The following is a 22,683-nucleotide window of genomic DNA, read 5'->3' as shown; positions in this document are numbered from 1 at the left end:
CTTCAGTCCTCTGACTCCACCGACTCCTATGACAGGAGACAATGTGCGGCGCTTTCGTCCGTGAGTGGAATGCAGTGATCGACCGCTATTTTGAGGCCACCTAGCATAATGGGCAACTAGAGTTTGCCCTGAACGCCTCCCAAGTCACCCTCTCTACCACTGAGGCAGGCAGAAGTGAACTGTGGTCCGAGCACAACTGGTGGAGTGGCCTCAAAATAGTGGTCGATCAGTCCTTATGCATTTCTGATCTTCTGATATTTGGTGTAAATATTTAGCCGACATACTTCTCTATCCTGTTTAAATTTCATTATTGTTTAGCAATCAACTTCCTGATGATTCTTCCCAAACTTTGAAACTATCTTCTCGCAACCGTCTTCAACTGATCAATCCTTAGAGCTAGTCTTTGTGTTTGGATGGCAACATAAAACTATAGCGAACAATTTTTTTCAAATCCGCAGCCCAGAACTGAATGAAAACATAGAATTCTAGTAAAATGGCAACTCTTCGCGTTCAACCACTGCTTTCTCATTTGGCCACTGCGTGGCCTCCTTGATTCTCGGAATGACGTCTCGCCTTCCATTAACTACACTTTACTCTAATGCGGCTCGAATGAACCTACCCCATGCCATTTTCTATTATAAATATACTTTAGAGGATAATTGGGAGGTCATATCTACGCTCGCCCTTGCTCTCACCACTACGCAACTTTTCTTCTTCCATCCTTAGAATCAACAAAACCTAGTTCTCAGTAAAAAGTAATGGCTGGATGTCAAGCGCCCTGCTGGCGGCATCCTAGAGGAGGATCTCCCTCCACGCCAACGCCTCCGTCATCCTAGGGTATGCTAGAACTACATTCCTGATTTTTTGATGACCATCTAATCTTGTTAATTTCATCTTGCAGGAACGTCACTTGGGTCGGCGTCCAGAATCTGTTGGCACAGTTTGAGGCCCAACTAGCGGCGTCTGCGGCCTCCTCCACCGACTCCTCCAATTTGTACAATGGAGATGACGCCCGATGTTATCTTGATAAATGGAATGAGGCACTGGGTCGTCACTAGGAGGCGACCTAGGAAACTGAGCGCTTGGAGGCTACTCTGGTCACCTCCCAAACCACTCTCGCCACTGTGGAGGGGGAGAGCAGCGCCGCCCAGGCCCGACTAGCAGATTTCAATGCTAAGGTTGCAGGTAGGATCCATAAGAGAAACCCTGTCTCTCTATCATTTCATTTCGTCACGCTTATCTTGATGATTCTTTCCTTCCCTTATCACAACCCTGACGGAGGAATTGGAAGCCCTCCAATTAGCGGTGAACAACACCACCGGGGCTCTGAACACTCGAGGAGATCTGCTGGAGAACTGCCTCTAGGATGTCCCTACGCACGTTGGGGACATCGCCCTCCATGGCGTTCGCCAAGGGGCCACCGTTGCCTTGATGATCACCCTGGTGAACTCCATGCATGAACTTTGGGGGCTCCTAGACTAGCTTTGTCAGTGGTGATGACCACCATGAGGTGGTGGAGGCCTTCGCTAGGCACGTAGATGCTACTTTGGCCGAAGGAATTGTAAACAAAATTTTCCTCGACTAGTAGTTTGTATCTAGGGATTCAACTATGAATAAAATAGTTGACTTTCTCTTATGTTGATCTCTTGTTTGTTTCTAGTGAATGCCGTCGATGTTTTTCCATATGACTTGTATTTTTTTTGCACTATAGGCAATGTGTACCACATCGGCTTTTGCCTCCTTAGGCTAGATTAGGATTTTTATTTTTTGTTCTAAAGGCAATACTCTATTAGCACCGGCTATCAATCCTGGTGGTAACCTGAATTCTAAGCAATATTCTAAATCACTAGGGCTCAAATTCTATATCGAAAAACAACTTTCAAAAATAGCCGACGATGATTCAAGCATCAAATCACTTATGAAACCCTAAAATCATCAGCTATCAAGCTCTTCCAAAGTGCTATGCAATTAAATCCATATATGACTCCCTAAAAATAGGATGGCTACATTCTGATGAACTAATCCATAAGAGCAACAGTTTAGCCATTCCATAATGGCCAATTAGGGGAGTCATCAAAATAAACTCTTAGAGTCGATTGCTTGGATCAGCTGTTGATGTTCACCGTTGATCTTGATGACGCCTCCTTCCTAGATTCTGCCAGAGAAGCATTCACAATCTTCAAATTCCCAATATGCTAGATTGGTTGTTGCCACACTCATAGATGTGTCAGCCGAAACCACTTCGATGTTATCTCCTTGCCACTGGATGAGATATTAGTGCATTATTGATGGAATGCAATAGTTGGCATGGATCTAGTCATGACCCAAGAGCATACTGTATGTCCCTTTGCCATCAATGACAAAGAAAGTAGTAGGTAGAGTCTTGCTCCCAATCAGTCAATTCAACAGCTGACTGCCCCCTGGGTCTTAGATGCATTGCCTCTGAAGTCCTTCAACATCATTATAGTTTTAAGTAGATTTTTGGGGCCCTTCCCAAGCTTATGAAAGGTAGTGTATGGCATTAGATTGACCAGTAGCGCCTCATTGACTAACATCTTAGTCATCAGCTTTCCATCGACAAATCCTTTCATGTATAAAGCCTTTATGTGCCAATGTTGAGATGGTTTGTCAAATATAGCTTGTTGGGACTAGAGGGCTAGCTGAGCCACTACTTTTCCTAATTCTTCTTCATCACTCCTTTCTTCATCGGTTTCTTCTTGCTCATACTTGGAAGGAGCTCTGAATTCTGCACATAGGATGAAGACCATATCAATATTAGCCTATGGTTTACCCTTGTCGGCTATTTGCTAGACGCGACATGTTCGAGGCCTATTATACTTATGAGCTTCTAATTCTCTATTCCTCAAGTATTGAACCCTTATCTTTTGGCTCCTTGTTAGACCTCCTGGATACCATTGACCTTCTAACCAAACATGCTCTTTCTCTTCATCACTGATTGGCCCAATTTTGCTCATGTATATGTTTGCCTAGCCAATCATGAACTCCTTTATTTTTTATGCACCTGATCCAGGTTGTTAGATTGAAAACTCAAACACTCATGGATGGACTGGTGGTTGGCTTGAGACTGCGTAAACTCTGAATATTGATTACTTCACTCTAGGGCAGTTACAGTCTTATAGGCAATTTCAAACCTTCAGTTCTAGTAGTGTCGGAAGAAAGGATAATTCCAATGTAACTCTACTTGTTCTCTTTCATACCTTTCTTCCTCGCATCGATGCTCATATTCTTCCTCCTTAAGCCGATGCTAGGTAGTCCTCCTTCTAGCATTGCCACTTGTTCAATAAAATTCTAGAAGTCACACGAGGACACATAGCACTAGCTCTAGACATTTCACCTTGCTCATATCGACTCTTTTGCTAATCACATTGCTTCTTAGCTTCTTCATACACATTAGCCAATATTTGAACCTTGGGGTCAACCAACCCATCTTCTCTGGTGTTAGTCGATGTCAAGACCTTTGTCTTTTCCTTAGCCAACTGGAACTCTACCATATGCACCCCAGGGAAAGGATGCTTATCTATGTCCATTGTTGGTTTCTTAGCTGGCTCAAACTTGATCTTTCCTTGCTCGATGGCCTTCTGAATGTGAAAGAGGAAGATTCTACATTCGTTAGTACTGTGGTTGGTAACTTTGTGGAATTTGTAGTATTTCTTCCCTTTAAGTTCTTTAGCCAAAGGGATCACATGATTTGGAGGTAATCTCAACTACTTTTTCTCTAGCAGCAAGTCGAAGATCTTGTTGGCTTTCTTGACATCAAAGTCATAGGTATTCTCTGACTCCTTCACCCATAGACAAGATATGGGAGCCTTGCCCTATGTCCATTCGGTGATTGCAACTTCTGGATCATCCCCATCAGAGTCTGCATCGTATGGATTAGACATAGCAGCGATGCCCTTTGAATACTTTTCTTTGCGCAGGGACCGATGCTAACTTTAAAAAGCAGATACCCTCTAAACTAAATGGGCCAAACTTTCAAACTTCTGGCCATCAAACTTCTCTTTGATTAATGGAGACATCCCTTGAAGGGCCAATTCAGCCAATTGGCCATTAGACAGATTCAACAAGTAGCAACGACTCCTTACTTCTCTGAATCTTTGAATGAACTCAGAGCATGACTCATTATTCCGATGCCTCATGCTTGTCAAGTCAGTAATCTTCTTCTCACCTATCCCACTGTAGAAATATGCATGGAACTTGTTCTCTAGATTGGCCCACCCAGTGATTAAGTTTGGTTCTAGCGATGAAAACCAACTGAAGGCTGGTCTAGATAGGACAAGGGGAAGAATCTAACTTTATGTGCCTCCTCAATAGATGCTTCTCCAAGTTGGATGAGATAGCGGCTGATATGTTACATGGTTGTCATCTCATCTACCCCGGTGAATTTGGAGAAATCTAGGACTCTATAGTGTGGTGGGAGTTGCACATATCATACCAAGCTGGGTATGGACGCTGGTAAGAGCCAACCTGTCCTTTAGGTTTTAGACCGAACTGGCTTTGCATCATAGCAGTAATCCTATTGACAAACTCATCAGCGTCCATGCCAGCAACTTCTTGTCTCGGCTGCCCTTGAGCCTAAGCTTGAGATCCTTATACTTGAACTTGTTGATTCTGAGCCAGAGACATTTGCCCTTGGGCCTAAAGCTGCTAAAGTTGCTGAGCATTATAACTATAAGGATTCTGATACCCAGGATGTGGCATGAGATTGTATGTGCTAGCATCAGAAACCAGGTGATATCCCTCTAGATAGACAATCTAAGCATTATGAGTTGCATATCCTTGCAATTGACTATTGAAGTAATTAGGATCAACATTCTTGATGATCCTCTACACTGATGGAGCAATTTTATGGGCCGACAGAGGCAGTTTGATAGGAAGTATTGAATCTTCCCTGAGCCAGTGGTTGCATAACCTACTAAGTAGCTATAGAGGTTGGCTACTAGGACTGAATGCAGTGATAGGAGCACTTGGTGATTGTTGTGTTGGTGGTTGCCCCACTGTCATCTGAGCTTGCCCCCTTGCCAGTCGGTAGGGCTTGACCTTGGCCCCATACGGCTGGCAGAGCTTAATTTTGCCCCACTGCTATTTGTAGGGTCCGATCTTAAGCCTATCCTCCTGGAAGCTACTGTATTAGTGGCTATTGGAACTAGCCCACCATTCGGCTACTGACTAGAACTAGGTATGTTGCTTTCCACAGCCGAATGATTAAAGCTATCAGAGTATGCTGGCCCAACTTGATCAACTGGCGCTCCAAAGAAGAAGATTTCTTTTAAAACATTACCAATCGTGTTGGCCAACACCATATTGTGGTTTGTAAAGGCTTCATGAACAGTCTCATGGACCAAACGAGCAGTAGTCCTTGCTTCAACATCTTCGCTTTGTCCATGCAGGAGGACGCTTGGTAGGGGTGTTTTCTAAACGACTGAATCGTGTGTCCTACTATAAGACAGCAAGCACTTCTCTCTAAATTCTTCTGTTGCCTGCTCATTGAGCACCTTCTGGTCATCAGGCAGGTCTTCAAGGTTGACCTTGAGGGTCGTCTAATTATCCATTTCAACGATTGTGGTCCCACTAGGCATGCAAAGATCATGTGGATGACGAAAAGTGATCGGGTCATTCTCCGCCGATGGGCACACGAAGTAAGCCGAGAGAAACAACATGGAGCAGATCCTGAGCACTCTTCAGGCTTATGGGGTGGACGCTGGACTGGATGGTCATGACCGAGGGTATGCCTAGTCAATTTGACCATGCAATTGACAAGGAGAGAAAGTTGATCAGTAATTTAAGGTGGAACATGCTGGTGTTTGTCCAGATAGTTTGAAATATATGGCCAAGTGGCTAGCAAGGAAAGGCTATCGACTAAAGAGTCGATATCCTAGCTTGTTCATGATGTAATGTACACCAAAATAAGTATATCGACAATTATTATTTACTCAGTTACATGGATCTAACTTAGCCGATGATCATGAAAACATGCAAGAGGTGTGAAGATAGGCATGTAAGCATGCATGTGAGAAACATACTAGCTTTAACTAAGGTATAAACAAATAAAAGCATGTAAATAGCCAGCACATCCTTGACAAATGGGGCTATAGGCTAAAGTAGCCGATTCTAGTGATATTGTCATATAGCGTGCGATCACTCATCCATTGGATATAAATAAACCTACAAACAACTAGGCCCAATCTATTGCACCATTAATAGGTCGAGTCGTATGCTGCAGCATTGACAGTAGGACCCTAGATCTGAAACCAGCAGTCGATAGATCTACTTACATCGCAAAGAAATCATGAAGGAATGTTATATGCATGGAAGCTTAGGCCATAGACTAAATAGCTGATGGAGACATAGTGGGTGGCTTGATGCCATGCTCTTCTTAATAGATAGATCTATTAACCATCAATGTCTAATCTGCTTTTACAGCATTGATAACAGGAGTCATACCGGATACTAGCGATCCATGAATCTATCTCTCAATAGAACATGACTTCAAACACCCACGATGTATGATCAAGATCAAGATAGATTAGTCATCAAAATAGGATCTAACATCAAGAATTGAATTCAACTATGATAGTAATCAGCAGACGATAGATCAGGAATAATAAGACTAATAAATTTTAATCTAGATCGGGCAATTGGTGATATTGTGTTAAACAGTAAATTATTTAGCATGATATCGATAACTTTGATTAATACCAATGTTTACAAAAGATTAGTGGTCTGTTGCAGCCTTGTAAAGGTTGATATGAATCAATAACTAATTAATACCAGTGATTTATAAGAGATCAGTCATCTATTGCAGCCTTACAAATAACAATATAGATCGATAACTAACTTATACCGCTGACTTACAAGAGATCAATCATCTGTTGCACCCTCACAAGTAATAATATGAGTCATAACTGGATACTCTCACACAAGCCGGGGGTCAGGTCATCCTGATGCAGCCCTGCTTTGCCCAAAGAACTCATCGAAATCTACTCTACTCCTACTCCTAAGGGGTGGTGTGAGCCGAAAAGTAAATGTACTAGTTTGGTTGATCGATGAGATATGTCTATTACAATAGCCAGGGTTCACTATTTATACTCAAGGCTTGACTATGAGTCCTGGTTGAACAAGACCAGTTTGAAAACTTGGAAAACAAAAGAAAACTTCCTAATTTAAGATAACTTAGACTCCAATCTTTCCTTTCTATGGAGCCCGATGTGTCTTCTTGCTTGAAATCATTGTTGATCCTACCGATAGGGCCCATTTCTTTGATGATGTCATTCTGAATGGTGACCTAGGTTAACTGATCCTTGCTGAATATCTCGGCCTTCCTTTGATGGATTTAGGACTCAGGGGTCCTTTCTTCTTGAACCAAATTTTGGTGTCAACACATGTCCGCCCGTGACAGCCCAATCGATGGCGTAGGCGGCTTCGTCCTCTGACTCCACCGACTCCTACGATGGAGATGACGTGCGGCGCTTTCATCATGAGTGGAATACGGCGATCGACTGCTATTTCGAGGCCACCTAGCATAATGGGCAACTAGAGTTCGCCCTGAACTCCTCCCAATGTCAGCCCTCTCTAACACGGAGGTGGAAGCGAACATGGTTTGAGCACAACTGGCGGAGTTGGATGCCAGGGTTGCCAGTAAGATCTTCAACATCCAGTTCTCCTTGGATGCTTCCATCTTTTTCCTGATTTCCAAGGGTTTCTTGTGTTCCTTTATTTTTAGCTCTAACGACACAACTAGAATCCCTCTAGTTGGCAGCAGGCGATGCCTCTAGCACCCTGAATGCCTGAGGGCAACAATCTAGAGGCTCACCTCCAAGATGTTCCTATGCGTGCCATGGAGGTGGCCCTTCATGGCAGTCCATCGTGGTGCTAACGTCACCTGGCAATAGCCCAGGTGCGCTCGGGTCATGATCTTCGCTTAGTGGAGCTCGGCTTCTTGGAGGAGGAGAACCTCGATGACTACCAGGACCTAGTGGATGACTTTGAGGGAGCCAGCACTGCCATGGAAAACATAACCTCGGCCGAGGAAGTTGTGAACAACTGTCTTCCTTGGCCCTTAGTTTGTAACTAGGGGTTATGTTTATGAATAAATAAAACTCCTTTTGCACATGTTCCTCATACATTCAGCTCTGAGCGTCCCTTTTTTATTGTCATCAATTCCTCTTAGCGACAGCATCTGGGTCGATAACTTGAAGTATCCATCAAAGAACTCGAACTCAGGTCCTTTAGTTGATCCAAGAATAGCTGATCAGACCAAATCGACTAACCTCCTAGGGTCGGATCGTCCTAGGGTTAAGTGTAAAAATGAAACCGCATCGATTAACTTTCCTCTAAAATTTGTTGTCTAGATCTTGAGTGACAATGCAGGTTGCAGAGACTGACGTTATCCGCTTAGATGCTCCAAACACAACTTGAATGGTTCATAACCTTTTGTCCTTATGCATTTATGATCTTGTGATATTTGGTGTAAATATTTAGCCGACGCACTTCTCTATCCTATATAAATTTCCTTGTTGTTTACCGATCAACATCCGATAATTCTTCCCAGACTTCGAAACTGGCTTCTCGCAACTATCTTAAACCGATCAATCCTTAGTGCTAGTCTTCGGGTTTGGATGGCAACACAAAACTGCAGCGAATGAATTTTTTCAAATCCGCAGCCCAGAACTGAACGAAAACATAGAATTCTAGTAAAATGGCAACTCTTCATGTTCAACCGTTGCTTTCTCATTTGGCCACGCATGGCCTCCTCGATTCCTGGAATGGCCTCTCACCTTCCATTAACTGCTCTTTACTCTAACATGGCTCGATGAACCAACCCCATTCCATTTTCTATTATAAACATACTTAAGGGGGTAATTGGGAGGTCATATCTACACTCGCCCTTGCTCTTGCCCCTGCGCAACTTTTCTTCATCCATCCTCAGATCGACAAAACCTAGTTCTTAGTAGAAAGTAATGGTGGACGGCAAGCACCCTACTGGTGGCATCCTAGAGGAGGATCTCCATCCATGCCAGCGCCTCCGCATCCTAGGGTATGCTAGAACTGTGTTCCTGATTTTCTGAATGACCATCTAATCTTGTTAATTTTGTCTTACAGGAACATCACTCGGGCCGGCCTCTAGAATCTGCTAGCATAGGTTTGAGGCCCAACCGGTGGTGTCTGTAGCCTCCTCCACCGACTCCTCTGATTCGTACAATAGAGATGATGCTCGACATTATCTTCATCCAGGGCGCTACCCGCTCATGGTTAGCCCGATTGTGGGTCCCATGCGCCTCTCCACGGTGCTGATGGATGGGGGGAGCAGGCCTCAACATACTCTATGCTAGCACCCTCGACAAGATGGGCATCCCTCGGAGCAGCCTATGCCCCTAGCAAGGCGCCGTTCTAAAGGATCGTGATGGGGAAGGAAGTCATGCCCCTTAGGCGCATCAGGCTCAATGTCACATTCGGCCTGCCAGACACTTCCGTAAGGAGCCGCTCACCTTCAAGGTCGTCAACTTCCTCGGTGTCTACCATGCCCTCCTCGGTCAACCATGCTTTGCCAAGTTCATGGCCATCCCCAACTACACCTACCACAAGCTCAAGATGCCTAGCCCGAAGGGGGTCATCACCATCGAGGGCAGCTTTGAGCTAGCCTACCACTACGAGCAAGACTACGTAGCCCAAGCGGCCGCACTCGTTGCCCCCTATGCTCCCGATGGCCCTGGCCATGATAAAGGAAGGGTGCCGATGGAGGAAGCAGCCAAGGCAATGGCGATGCTCAACCAACCGAGCATTGGCAAGGCGGTCAAGACCTCTGGCAGTCGCAATGGCTCAACTAGCCCCTCCATCCGGGCCCTCGGCCCCCTAGAAGGGGTTGACCCGATCCAGGTGAGTTTCAACCTTTCCCCATGAGGGAAGGCCATCATCGAGCCATCTGCCCAGAAGTGCCATCTCCCAAGCCAAGGCCTAGGTTGCCAACCCCCTTCACCGACCTACCTCTCCAACAATAAAAACCAAGATAAGTCTCGTTCCCCCGACCCTCATGCTTCACTTGCTTTAGTCATTACCTCCTTTAACTCGAGCGACCCCACCGGAAGCTCGGTAGCATCATAGGATCGACTAATCTAACCACCTATTGACCTTTTCTAATGGAGGACCATTGTAGAAGGCCCCCGAGTGAGGTGAGGATGGGACGATCGGAGTAGAGGAGCAGGCAAAAGATCAGCAAGGCGCTAATGGAGTGGCCCTAGCCATCACATTACCACATATGTCCTCTTTCCCCTCTCTTGTGTCCATTCCATTTTCTTTGTAGCTATCTGCCTATCTCCTGATCCTTCATCAGATCATTCCACCCCACCATATGTTGGTCTAGGGCCCCCCAAGAAGGGACATCATCTAGGGCCTAAAGCAACCAAAAGTGCCTAGGATGCTTAGGAGACTAGCCCACGCGGCTTGTAGCCGGGGCGCTCAGAAGCCCCCGACCGTCTGGATGACTGATGTTTGAGTACTGACCTGGAGCTGCTCATGGTGACCCAATGAGGGGGGCAGCGAGCCCCCAAGTGCCGACAGATGGGCTTAGGATCTATATGAGTGGCTCGGTCAAAAAGCCAAGGATCTCCCCTCCAGGGGACATGACCGGGGCACGGAACGACCGTAAACCTAGGGTTCTCATGAACTTACCCGTTAGCTACATGGGCGCAACGATCTTGGCCAATGAGGCCATTGTCATAATAGCCCAACCCAATGAGGGATCAAGTCTCTGAGCATGACTCAAGAGCAAAATGGGATTACACATGAAAGTAATTTCATTTCATCAATTGAGAACGACCTGATTACAATATATGGTGGCAGAAACCGTGATCTACTACCACCAATATGGTGGCAAAGACCATAGGGCGCACCTCACCTCTGGGTTAGGGCCCTACGGTGTGCATGGCATGGGTAGGAGGGCCACCCTTAGGGCTTCTCCCGGAGGCCTGAGGTCAGGCGACATCGATAGTCGCACCATCAGCGGGGCCGGCCCTCCTTCACCGTCGTCGGGGCAAAGGGGCAGCGACCGGCGCCCTGCAACCCCCCTCCCCCACTAGAGGGTACAAGGACTCCAACGATGTCCCTAGAGCCCTTACACCTTCTATGAAGAATTTTTTATTTTTAATACTTTTTAAACTATTTTCAAATATGACACTGTTTATTTTTTTTCAAAACTAACACTTTTGGCCGTGCCTATTCACATGGCGCGTCGAAATCACGTTGCTGCACGTGGCATCGAACCCAACCCCGACAAGGTCTCCGCCATCCCCAACATGAAATGGCCAACATGCATCAAGGGATATGCAGAAGCTTATAGGCCGCATGGCTGCTTTAAGCCGCTTCATATCGCGCCTCGGCAAAAAAGGGCTACCGTTCTTCAAACTCCTCAAGGCCTCCGAGCGCTTTTTGTGGTCGGAGGAGGCAGGCACAGCTTTCGAGCAGCTCACGTTATTCCTAACAAAGCCTCCGATCATGACGGCGCCACACCCAGATGAAACTCTCCTGATCTACATCGCCGCTACTTCTCGCATCATCAGCATAGCCATCGTGGTCGAACGCGAGGAGGCTGGGCATGCCTATAAGGTGCAATGTCCAGTATACTTCATCAGTGAGTTCCTTAATGAGCCTAAAACTCATTATCCTAAGGTCCAAAAGCTGCTATATGCTATTCTGATTATGTCACGCAAGCTCTGCCACTACTTCGAGTTCCCTCTAGGGGACATTCTCCGCAACAAAGAGGCCAACGACCGCATCATCAAGTGGGTTATCGAGCTCAGCACTTACTCCATTGAATTCAGAAGCAGGCCTACCATCAATTCTCAGGCGCTTACCGATTTTGTCGCTGAGTGGACCGAGATTCAAGAGCCCATTACTGTTACTTGCCCCAAGCACTGGGTGATGTACTTTGATAGTGCTCTCAACATCAATGGTGCTAGTGCGGGCATTTTGTTCAGCATGGCGACTAAGGATAAGCTCTGATATGTTCTCCGGATACATTTTCCGACCTCCAACAACGCCGTCGAATATGAAGCATGTCTCCACGGACTTCGTATAGCCGTTGAGCTTGATGTTAAACGCATCATGGTATACGGGGACTCCACGCTGGTCATCAACCACCTCAATAAAGACTGGTCCTGCTCCAGTGAGAAGATGGATGCATACTATGCTAAAATCAAGAAGCTTGAAGGGAAGTTCTACGGTATCGAGTACCACCATGTGGTACGCGATCAAAATTAGCTCACCGACCACCTATCCAAGTTAGGCTCCTCTCACGCCACGATTCCACCGGGCATCTTCGTTCAAGATCTTTTGGCGCCATCTATTAAGGAAGATAAGGAAATTTAGGAAGTTCCCCCCGCCAAGTAGCTAGTACTTATGGTACCTTCGCCGGCCGCTGATTGGTGGGAACAGTTCATCAAGTACCTCACCAGCGCCGAAGTACCCACCGACAAGACTGAAACTGAATGCCTAATCTATCGAAGCAAGCATTACGTGCTGGTGGATGGTAACTTGATGAGGAAAAGTGCCAAGGAAGGGATACTATAGAAAAGCATCACCTAAGAAGAGGGAGTGAAGCTACTTCTCAAAATTCACTCTGGTTCCTGCGGCAACCACGCGGCCTCGAGAAACCTGGTCGGCAAAGCTTTCTGAGCTAGTTTTTACTGGCCCACGGCCATCTCCGATGCAGAAGACCTCGTCCGACGTTATGAAGGATGCCAATTTTTTGCCAAGGAAATACACAGTGCCAGCACAAGAGCTGCAGACCATGCCAGCTCCCTGGCCCTTCGCATGCTGGGGACTAGATATGATTAGGTCTTTCAAGTCAGCGCCAGGTGGTTTCCGGTATGTATATGTCGCCATCGACAAGTTCTCCAAGTGGATCAAGTATAAGTCACTCGTCTCGGCTACTACAAAGAAAGTTGTCGAGCTCTTCGAAGATATCATCCACAGATTTGGTCTCCCGAATAGCATTATCACCGACCTCGGAACTATGTTTACTGGCCATCACTTTTGGGACTTCTGCGAAGACCAATGCATCTCATGTCAAATACGTCTCCATTGCCCATCCTAGAGCCAACGGCCAGATTGAACGGGTGAATGGCATGATCCTTGATGCCCTAAAAAAGAGGCTATATCAGAAAGAAGGAAAGCATTCGAGCAGGAGGCTCAAAGAGCTACCAGCTGTGGTCTTGAGACTACGCACTCAAGCTAGTCACAGCACCGGTGTGTCTCCATATTTCTTGGTCTATGGCTTAGAAGCCATACTACTAGTGGATATTGCCTTTCGAACACCTAGGGTGGAAAATTATGATAAAGAGCAAGTCACAACTATTCAAACAAAGGACATCGATAGGGCTAAGGAAGAATGCCTAATCACCTACGTCCACATAGCCAAATATCTAGAAGGCTTGTGGAGGTACTACAACCGCAACATCAAAGGTCGTTCATTTGCTATCGGTGGCCTTGTTCTCCAGTAGCAAACAAAAAACCGAAGGGATGCACAAGCTCTCCTCCCCCTAGGAAGGGCCTTACGTCGTCAAAGAGGTTACCCGACCAGGGTCTTATCACCTATGTGACTTAGACGGAATCGATGTCCCCAACTCATGGCACATCTAGCACCTTATATGTTTCTATCCTTGAAATGCTCTAGATATGTATTCTCCGCTCCATGATTAATAAAGTTTTTGTCGCCATAATTTGTCTCCATTATTTCTCCAATATCGGTTTAATCTCCACTTATGGTCACTGAGCTCTAAGCTACTCCATAACGAACTCCAATATGAAATCGCCATAACTACGCCGACCACATTTCTCCAAATCTCCAATGTTTTCACCGAACAAGTTTCTCCAAATCGCCGACCACAGTTTCTCCAAATTTCCAATGTTTTCACCGAACAAGTTTCTCCAAATCACCGACCATGTTTCTCCAAATCTCCAACGTTTTCACCGAACAAGTTTCTCCAAATTGCCGACCACAGTTTCTCCAAATCTCCAACATTTTTGCCGAACAAGTTTCTCCAAATCGCCGACCACATTTCTATAAATCTCCAACGTATTTCGCCGAACAGGTTTCTCCAAATCACCAACCATGATTCTCCATATCATAGAAACATTTCGCCAACCACCGAGCAACACACTGTTCTACTCTATGCTCTATGGAGAAGACCTAGTCTCCGATCTCTCCCTACACATGCTACGGGTTCCGTGCTCTGCATTATGGGTGGTCGGTTGCTGGTTCCTTGGTCATGCCTATTCCTCCTACACAGTGCATGGGCTCCGTGCTCGACGTTATGGACTATGGGCTAGCCAAGGCCAAGAGCTCAGTAAAGAACTAACTGCTCGGATGCCACTTATACTACATTTATCTCCAAGTTATTTCACCAACCGCTGAGCAGCACATGTTCCCCTCTACGCTCTATGAAGAAGACCCAGTCTCCGATCTCTCCCTACATGTGCTATGGGCTCCGCGCTCTACATTATGGGTGGTCAGCTACGGTTCCTTGGTGACGCCTATTCCTCCTACATGTGCACGGGCTCCTGCGCTCGACGTTATGGACTATGGGCTAGCTAAGGCCAAAGAGTTTAGTAATGAACTAACTGCTCGGACGCTACTTATACTATGTATAATTGTGTTAGGGTTATTACTACAATGATTCTTCACCACAAATACCAGCAAATTGCATAAACATGCACTTTATAACATTTATGCACATACATCAATGTCTTCTGTGCTCCCTGCACTGCTCTAACTACCCTCTCTAGATGTTACAACTAATATTCTCTGAGCAGATCACCAAGCCTCGCCATCACCGTCCATCTCACCAAATAGATCGATGTCGCCAGCTAGCTTCTTCGCCGCCTCCTCCACCTCATCCTCCAGTTGCTGGTGCTCCACCTCGCCCATCCCTTCGGCGAACTCGGCCCCTATCACCTGAAGGTCAATGGCTAGATAGTGGGACCGAAACCACCGCAAGGGCAGTGAGTAATGGCGGTCACAATGGCATCACAATTGAAGCTCTTGAAGTTCTCCCATGCTGCCTTGCACCTTTCGATGATGGTGTCCAAACACTGGCGGCCTATTGTAGGGCTGAGGAGCCACCTCTAGGTCAATGCAGTCGAGCACCTGATTTGACACTGGCAACTATGGCATCGAACTTGTCCCTCTGGGTCCAGGGCATCCTACTCTAGCACATCAAACTGTGCCTTAACCCTCCGATGATAATCTGCGGGCAGTCACAAGAATCCATTGAGCCAAGATATTACTCCAGCAATAACTCCAACCAAGAAGTACTCACCATTCAGATCCTCGGCAAGTTTGTCTGCTCACCCTGACTCCTTCGCATTCTCCTCTCGGAGTTGCTCGATGGCCTGGCAGCAGCTGGCCGAGCTCCGCATCTTGCTCTACAAGCACAACAGTCCATTACCAAAAATATGGCTATTCAACTATACAAAGTACATTTGTCGATACGCCATACCTGCTTTCTGCTCGGATATGTTCCTGAGCTGCTCGGACTTCTGCTCTAGCTACTCGGAAGCACTTAACAACTTCTCAAACTTGCCACATAGCTACTCAGACATGGTCGCCAGCTGCTCAGATAGGACGCCCTTCTGGTATTCCAGGTCCTGCATGTTGGACTCTGTAAGGTCTCGCTCACGCTGGGCATCTGGATGTTTCTCTCTATAAGGTTCATCGCCTCCTTGAGTTTATCATTCTCCTTAGTGAGGGGCTCCATCCTCTTTATCAGCTAGGCACCACTGCTTGGCAGTTCGAGTTATCCCCTGCAAAAACACCAAGATTATGAGGAAGAACTCTGGTCTCCAACTGTCAAAGAGGAGCATTCTAGATGCAGTATTAACCTTGATCTGCTTCATCACACCAGGCAAGGGTAGACCCTAGTCTCCTGAGCTCCTTGGTGGTGTCCTCCTCTTTGACAACCACCACCTCATCACCTCGCTTTTGGAGGATTTGGACAGCATGGGGTCGAGGTTCATCATGCTCGATCTCCTCCACCTTGTTCTCCTCTACACAGCGGGAGGCACCACCTGGGGGCTCGGTGGCTGGATAGCATGTCTGACCACGCCCTCCGATGCCTCAGGGAGCACCATCTACTCCTCCAGCACCATAGGCTTCTCCTCTCCAGATTTTGGTGTGACGTCAGCAACTCTTGCCTCTGCCCCTAAGGACCCAGCGGTTCTTGTCGTTGCCTCGGGCACTGCCGCCAACCCATCTGCCGTCGATGCCAACCGTTCATCATCGCCAAGTCCAGCAGAAGGGGTGGTTAACTCCTCCGTAGGCTATCGAGCACCCAGGGACTCCAGGATGGGGTTCACCGGCATCTCCTCCACCCTAAGGCTGGCCTTTGGCTGCTCATCATCCACCCTAGGGCCAGCCTTTGGCTGCTCACTAGTCTAGATGGGCAGGGTCGGATCCTTCGTACACCTTGCTCTACATCAGATCAGCTCATCAATCACCAAAAAACGATAAGGAACAATGACAAAGTAACTCCAAGGCAAGGATACTTACGGTTTGGTCTGCCGATACAATTTCTTGAATCCAACGCTTCCTACTCGAGCCCCTAGGCAAGGCCGTGGGGTTGACTCCCATGCTCTAGGGTGGAGGTCCCTGCCTTCTCCACCATTCGGCCTCTCCTCCGCCCGCCACTGGACTTCACACCCTTTATTAGGCCAAGGAGCTCCCTCACTTGCTCTATATCAACACTGTTTGACTTCTCCTGACCAACTTTTTTGCCTCTCCAGGATGTGGTTGGCATCACAGCGAATGGTAGGATGGCTCTACTTCATGTAGAACCACCTGGCATTCCACCCTTTCAGCAATGTGTTTAGCAGCACAGTAAGGTACTCGCCCACCATTCCATCACATAGCTGAAGATACACTCCACCGACCACCTTGGAATCTGTTGCCGCCCTTCTTCTTCAGCCACAACTAGGTGTCTAAAGAGGTTGAAGTGTGGAAGAATCCCCAAATATGCTTCATAGAAGTGGATAAAGATCAAGATGTGCAAGATGGTGTTTGGGCTGGAGATTGCATAGACTAAGTGCCCAGAACTCCAACAGATCCCTCAAAAAAGGATGAATAGGAAATCCCAATCCTCGCTAGAAATAATCCTCAAACACCACTACTTCATTAGTGTGAGGCATTGGGAAGGGCTCACCACTAGCTGGCCGCCATCCGGCGGTGATGCGATCAGGAAGAACACCTCGCCTCCACCTAATCTGTCGAGCTCCATTCAACCCGTGCGCGATGGCACCCACTCTTCGTCACGGCTGGCTCTGGCACCCGCCTTCTTTGGGTTCGCCTTCTTGGGTTCACAGCTCCCCTCTTCGGCACCATCTCTTAGATCTGGATGGGGACTAGCGGTGGAAGCACGTGTGGATGTGAATCTGGTAATGCGAAGGTCTAAGGAAGAAGATGAAAATGGCAAAGTGGCAAAGGTGGGAGCGCGGGCTTCGGACGGCACAGTTTTAAAGCACTCCCCCCACCTTTTCGCATTCGAGGGGTTTTGGGAAACTGCTCCCGCGATTGGCGCCTCTCCAAATTCTCCGCAACAGCAAGGTGGGCCATTACTTGGGCTTTTGTGCAACCGTGGCCTGTATCGCCGATTTTTCTCCGCAATTTGTTACGGCTCGCCGAATATTCGTCGACTTCTCCGCCAACCGTTATGGCTCAGTAATTACTACTGTATAGTCGTTACTCCGATGTTTTCTCCATGATTTCTTTTCTCCAAGATTTCCTCCTATGGCTCGGGAACTACATCAGAATTACGTCTCGGTTCCTCGTTACGTTGGGGATTTTTCTTCAGTTATCTGCTATTTGTGACCCTGGCACCATGTGACCATGTGACCTACTGTCAGGCTCGGGGACTAAGTGGGCACACTTCACCTTGCTGTGAATGTGCTTGTTCTCATCTCGGGGCTACGCCCGAGGACTGGCTGCCTACTCGGCTGGTCTTCTACTATTCTTCTACTTTGGACCCTGGCACCACATGACTACGTCATCTACTGTCAGGCTCAGGGACTAAGTGAGCACACTTCGCCTTGCAGTGAGTGTGTTTGCTTTAATCTAGAAGACTCCGTGCCTCTTGAAGCTGAAGAAGACTATCTCCTTTTCTCGTGGTCGGACTCTAAGTGGGCACACTTGGTCCACTGTGAAGAAACTTTCGATTCTGAACTTGAGCTCCTTACACCCTTATGGCAAGCCATCCTTGGGTTATGCTGCTCGATGATGGTTTATGCTGCTCGGTGATGATCCACGCTGCTCGACAACTACTCATAACTGCTCGGCAACTCATCACGGTGGTCGGACCATGAGTTTGACTACTCAGCTTTGTTCGCACCTACTCAGACAAGCTCAAGACGGCGTTGCACAACAGGTACAAGGCGCTCAGGAACTAGCTATGGGGGGTATGACCCCGGATACCCACGACAGACCACATGGGCTGCGCCCCTAGGGGCAGCCCAGCCCATAAGATGAAGCCTTGCGGTGCACAGCTCTGCTTGGCCCCTCCCGCAGGACACCGGGAAGATATCCTTGAAGATACTATGAGATCTATTAGGATACATATGATCCCAAGATTCATGTAATCTGTTATTACTTTTCGGTTATCTCTCAGATCTAACTAACTTGTAACCCTACCCCCGGACTATATAAGGCAGGGCAGGGATCCCCTCCAAACTCACGTAATATCATATGATAGCCAATACAAAGCAATAGACCACATGAGTAGGGTATTATGTCATATTGATGGCCTAAACCTGTCTAACTCTTGTGTCTCTGTTGTCTTCTTGTTCTTGATTACACGCCTCTCTGTCGATCAATCTACCTTCGTGGGATACCCCTCAGAGAACTAGCCGACGATATTCTATCGACACCTACCGCGCGGCATGCCGATCACGGAGCAAAAGGCGCGCCATCACCCTAGCTAGCAGAAGCTTAGCTGGAAGTGCCCCTAAACCTACTACTAGGGGTCTAGTTGGGGCTAACCAGCTAGGGAGCAGCAGCAGCCATAGCGGTACGTGTCGGCCTACCGGTTGGCCTTGCAAGCCCATGCCAGCATATCTTAGCCTAGCCTAGTATAGGCCACTAGCCAGGCATGCATAATGGAAATGGGCAACTGCATGCGCAATGGCTCACCAGCCATGGCCTGAACCCTGAGGCCCTGAGCCCCTGACCTCTGCTCGCCTGCCTATCTTACCATGGGACTTGCCGCACCATGCACCATGGCGCGTTAGTGATGCACCTAGATCCACGGCGTGGTAGTCTCAGACATGTTAGCGTTCAGTGGACCTAGTCACTGCCACATCACCACTCCTACCACACCCCCATGCATGGCACGACATCATGATTTCACCATGCCATGCGAATAGGCGTGGCCAAAAGTGTTAGTTTTGGAAAAAAAATAGTGTCATATTTGAAAATAGTTTAAAAAAAGTGTTAAAAAATCTCTGGGGAGGGGGGCAATAGACACCTCTAGCGTCGGGTTGGCGGACAACAGTAAGCTCACTCGGAGGGAAGCATCGCACTTCATCAACACCACCATTGCCGCCGAAGAAGATGGATCTGAAGAAGAAGAAGAGAGGGGGTTAGAGGAAGGGATTGGAGACACCGTGTCCCCTGGGGCCTCCCTTTATAGCCAAAGGTGGTGTGCTGTGAGTGGCTCTAGGCCCTCCGATCAGCCATTGGTGTCCCTTCAATCCATGCAGCATGCCTCAAGGCGGTTATGTGATGATAGCCACGCAATAAAGGTGGAGTCAGGGAACCGCTGACAACACATAAAGTCCCTACTCCACTTTCCACCACGTGTGCCACCCACTCCGTGCATGCCTCCTCACAGGACTTAGGGGGATCCGCCTCCCCCCTGAGCCCACCTGCTGCCATCAACGGTCCGAATCCACATGCGCTAAGCACCGTGGCTCCTCCTCCACCATATCTGCTCCATGTGGCCCCTACGTCCCATCTCCTAGACGAGATGGGATGGCATGGGGGTGTCCACCTTCACTCCTTGACCAGGCATGACTGGCCCAGACACCATCAACCACCCGCACAAGGCATCAGCAGACGGGACATGCCTAGAAGCCGTTCCTTCCACTAGCAAGGAGGCCCCACAATGGCCTCAGGGGCTGCACTAGCTCCCTAGATGGAGCAGCTAGAACCCTCGATCGATGGGCGCTCGGGTGGTGCATCCCCCAAAAAACCAACCAACTCCTTGGAGTTGGGTCAGGGAGCCGCTGAGTGGTGGGCCCAATGAGGGCCTCCATCCGAGTCTCGGCGTGCTCCCACTTCCCCAATCTATGGCTACAAAGGGTCTACCACAGAAGGCTAGCTTGAGAGGATTGGGACCTATTATCGTAGCCATCAAAAGGGCGTGGAGCTCTGGATGATTAGATGGCCCCAAGCTAGAGCCCAGCGCTCTTGATCACCTGGCCCACGCTCTTGATCACCTAGCCCATGGTAGGTTCCAATCAGAAAGGAGGGCACCCCCGGGCCTACAGTCGGCAACTCCTAGATGAGTTTGCCAAGCTCTTGCTCAAGTCAAAGACTCATGCGACATAGACTCATGAAGGGATCAGCACCATCTTCACTCAGCCTCGATAGTCGAGCATCATCCATCACACTAGAGAAAAAGGCCCCAAGCAGGGCACATCACTCTCACTAGTGTAAGCCATCCTCACCAAGGAGGGTTCAGTCCCCAGAAGATCAAATTCAGCCCTTCATCGCCATCATGCCATGTGAGGCCACAAAGGGCTCGCGGGCTCCTGATGAGATCGTAACACACAAGTATGTTTAGCCTTGGGTACTATGGTTACCGAATGAAGAAGACCCCCCAACCGACCCCTTCAGGATCGCCCGGGGGCTCGGGGGCTATGGCCATAGGGCACGCTCGCGCGCACCCTCTAGCAAAGAGATCTGGCCAAGCCTGACTCGATCGTAGCTTCTGCCTAGGGCTTGGGGGCTTCCCCGAGCCTTGGGCTCCCAATCTATGGCACCACCACGCCTGGCCCTTAGCTCCTACCCGGCTAACAATGCCAGCCAAGGCCCGAGCACAAGAAGAGAAGCCCTGAGCTACCGATGCCTAAGGGCTCCCCGGCACCGCTCCCTAGGTGTGCCCCTGCCAACTACTCCTCCGATAGGGTCACATCTGGGGCATGACACAAGAAGACAAAGCTTCCCACGGCCTCCTAGGGATCGGGGGCTTCTAGGCCTGCACGTCAGCCCATGGAGCCGACCTCCTTCGCCACCATGAAGACTCTAGAAGGTCTCACCTAGGGGAGGCCCCAAGCCAACACCGTCTAACACATAGAGTGTTAGAATAGAGCAACCGGACAACGCCTAGGCTTTTTTGGCTCTAGGACACCTCGACGGTCCACGGCGCACCGCTGCAAGGCCCTCCTGGACTCCGACGCACATAGACCATAGACTAAAACCCCCAAACCACCATGTACCCTGACCTATCTCGCTATATAAGGGACAAGGTTAGACCTAGGAGGGGGGAGGATCCCAATTCGAATCACCTAGACACTCCATTCCATTCCATCGACCTCCTGCTCTAGCACTGAGAGCAAGGCAACCTAGAGAGGGGCACCGAGAGCTCCTCCTCCACTGCATCCCATCATCTCTATTAGTATTTGTTAATGCACACAGAAAAATCCACAAGCGCATGGATACTGATGTAGCTTTCACCCAAGAGTATTCTAGAGTATCGTATTTATCCACCGGGAATGTGAAGTGTTCTAGTAAGAATCAAGGTTGTCGAAAGGTAAAGATAGAGTTTTTGTGGGTAGAGAGGGATTTTATATGGCTTATACTAGAGAACTAAGGATCAGGGCTTCCTATACTTTACTTACTTTGGAGCAATAGTACCATTTCGACTCTCGAAGTAGGTGAGAAAAAGGGTAGTTGGGGGAAGGTTGCCTAATCTCTACGAAACACCAATTCTATCATGGTGGATTACAACGGCCTGACAGAGCTATCACCTCTAGGCTACCACAACTAACCATAGGATTGGGCACAAACTCAGGTAAACTCTAGCCTAGACACCAGTGTCTACACTAGGGTTTACTACTCTAATCACAATTTATAAATAGAGCACTCAAAGCAAGCTGGAGTTCCCATAAATAAAATATAGTAAAGATTGAATTCAATTAAATAGAGAACTTAAAAATACCAATAGAAGAACCTAGATGTAACTCAGAGATGAGTCAGATCCATAGAGGTACAAAGTCGAGAAGAATCCAATAGATCTGGCTTCTCCTTAGATCTCTCTCCTCTCCTCTCTCCCTATTTTCTATAATTCAACTAGATGAGAATCATCTAGAGGAACACTCCTACAATTAGGCAATGAAATAATGAAGCTCTAGAGCAGTAGGGTGTGTAGATGTGTATCTCCTAAAGGGGGGTCTAGGCTTTCCTTATATAGGCCGAGGTGGAGTAGGGGCCAAGGAATCGCCACATCATTGATCCATGCCTCCATTTATTAGCAACCAGTCGGATCAAACTGACCTTGTATGGATGGTGGATGACTTTACTTCATCACCAAGGAAGTCCCCAACCGACCTATGTAGAAAACTAGAGAACCGGACTGTAGATGCCCGAACCTGAGCCAAACCGACAAAACCATGCTCTCTCTG

The 22,683-nt window shown here is 48.0% G+C and overlaps 1 protein-coding gene across 1 annotated transcript; it reads left to right on the top strand.

Annotated features, from left to right (window-relative positions):
- Positions 1-8,978: 8,978 nt before the first annotated feature.
- LOC136523991 (uncharacterized) lies at positions 8,979-9,918 on the top strand. Its single transcript, XM_066517486.1, has 2 exons — positions 8,979-9,055; positions 9,483-9,918. The coding sequence occupies exons 1-2, from the start codon at positions 8,979-8,981 to the stop codon at positions 9,916-9,918; spliced, it is 513 nt and encodes a 170-aa protein (XP_066373583.1).
- Positions 9,919-22,683: the final 12,765 nt, after the last annotated feature.

The sequence above is a fragment of the Miscanthus floridulus genome, chromosome 18 (genome assembly GCF_019320115.1).
Source record: "Miscanthus floridulus cultivar M001 chromosome 18, ASM1932011v1, whole genome shotgun sequence".
Lineage (NCBI taxonomy): Eukaryota > Viridiplantae > Streptophyta > Magnoliopsida > Poales > Poaceae > Miscanthus > Miscanthus floridulus.
The sequence above is the reverse complement of the archived record's forward strand: the minus strand, read 5'-3'. Positions and strand labels throughout refer to the sequence as shown.

Coding starts and splice junctions, on each gene's coding strand:
- LOC136523991 (XM_066517486.1), top strand. CDS start 8,979: ATGGTGGACGGCAAGCACCCTACTGGTGGCATCCTAGAGGAGGATCTC. Junction 9,056..9,482: donor CAGCGCCTCCGCATCCTAGG/GTATGCTAGAAC, acceptor TCGGCCTGCCAG/ACACTTCCGTAAGGAGCCGC.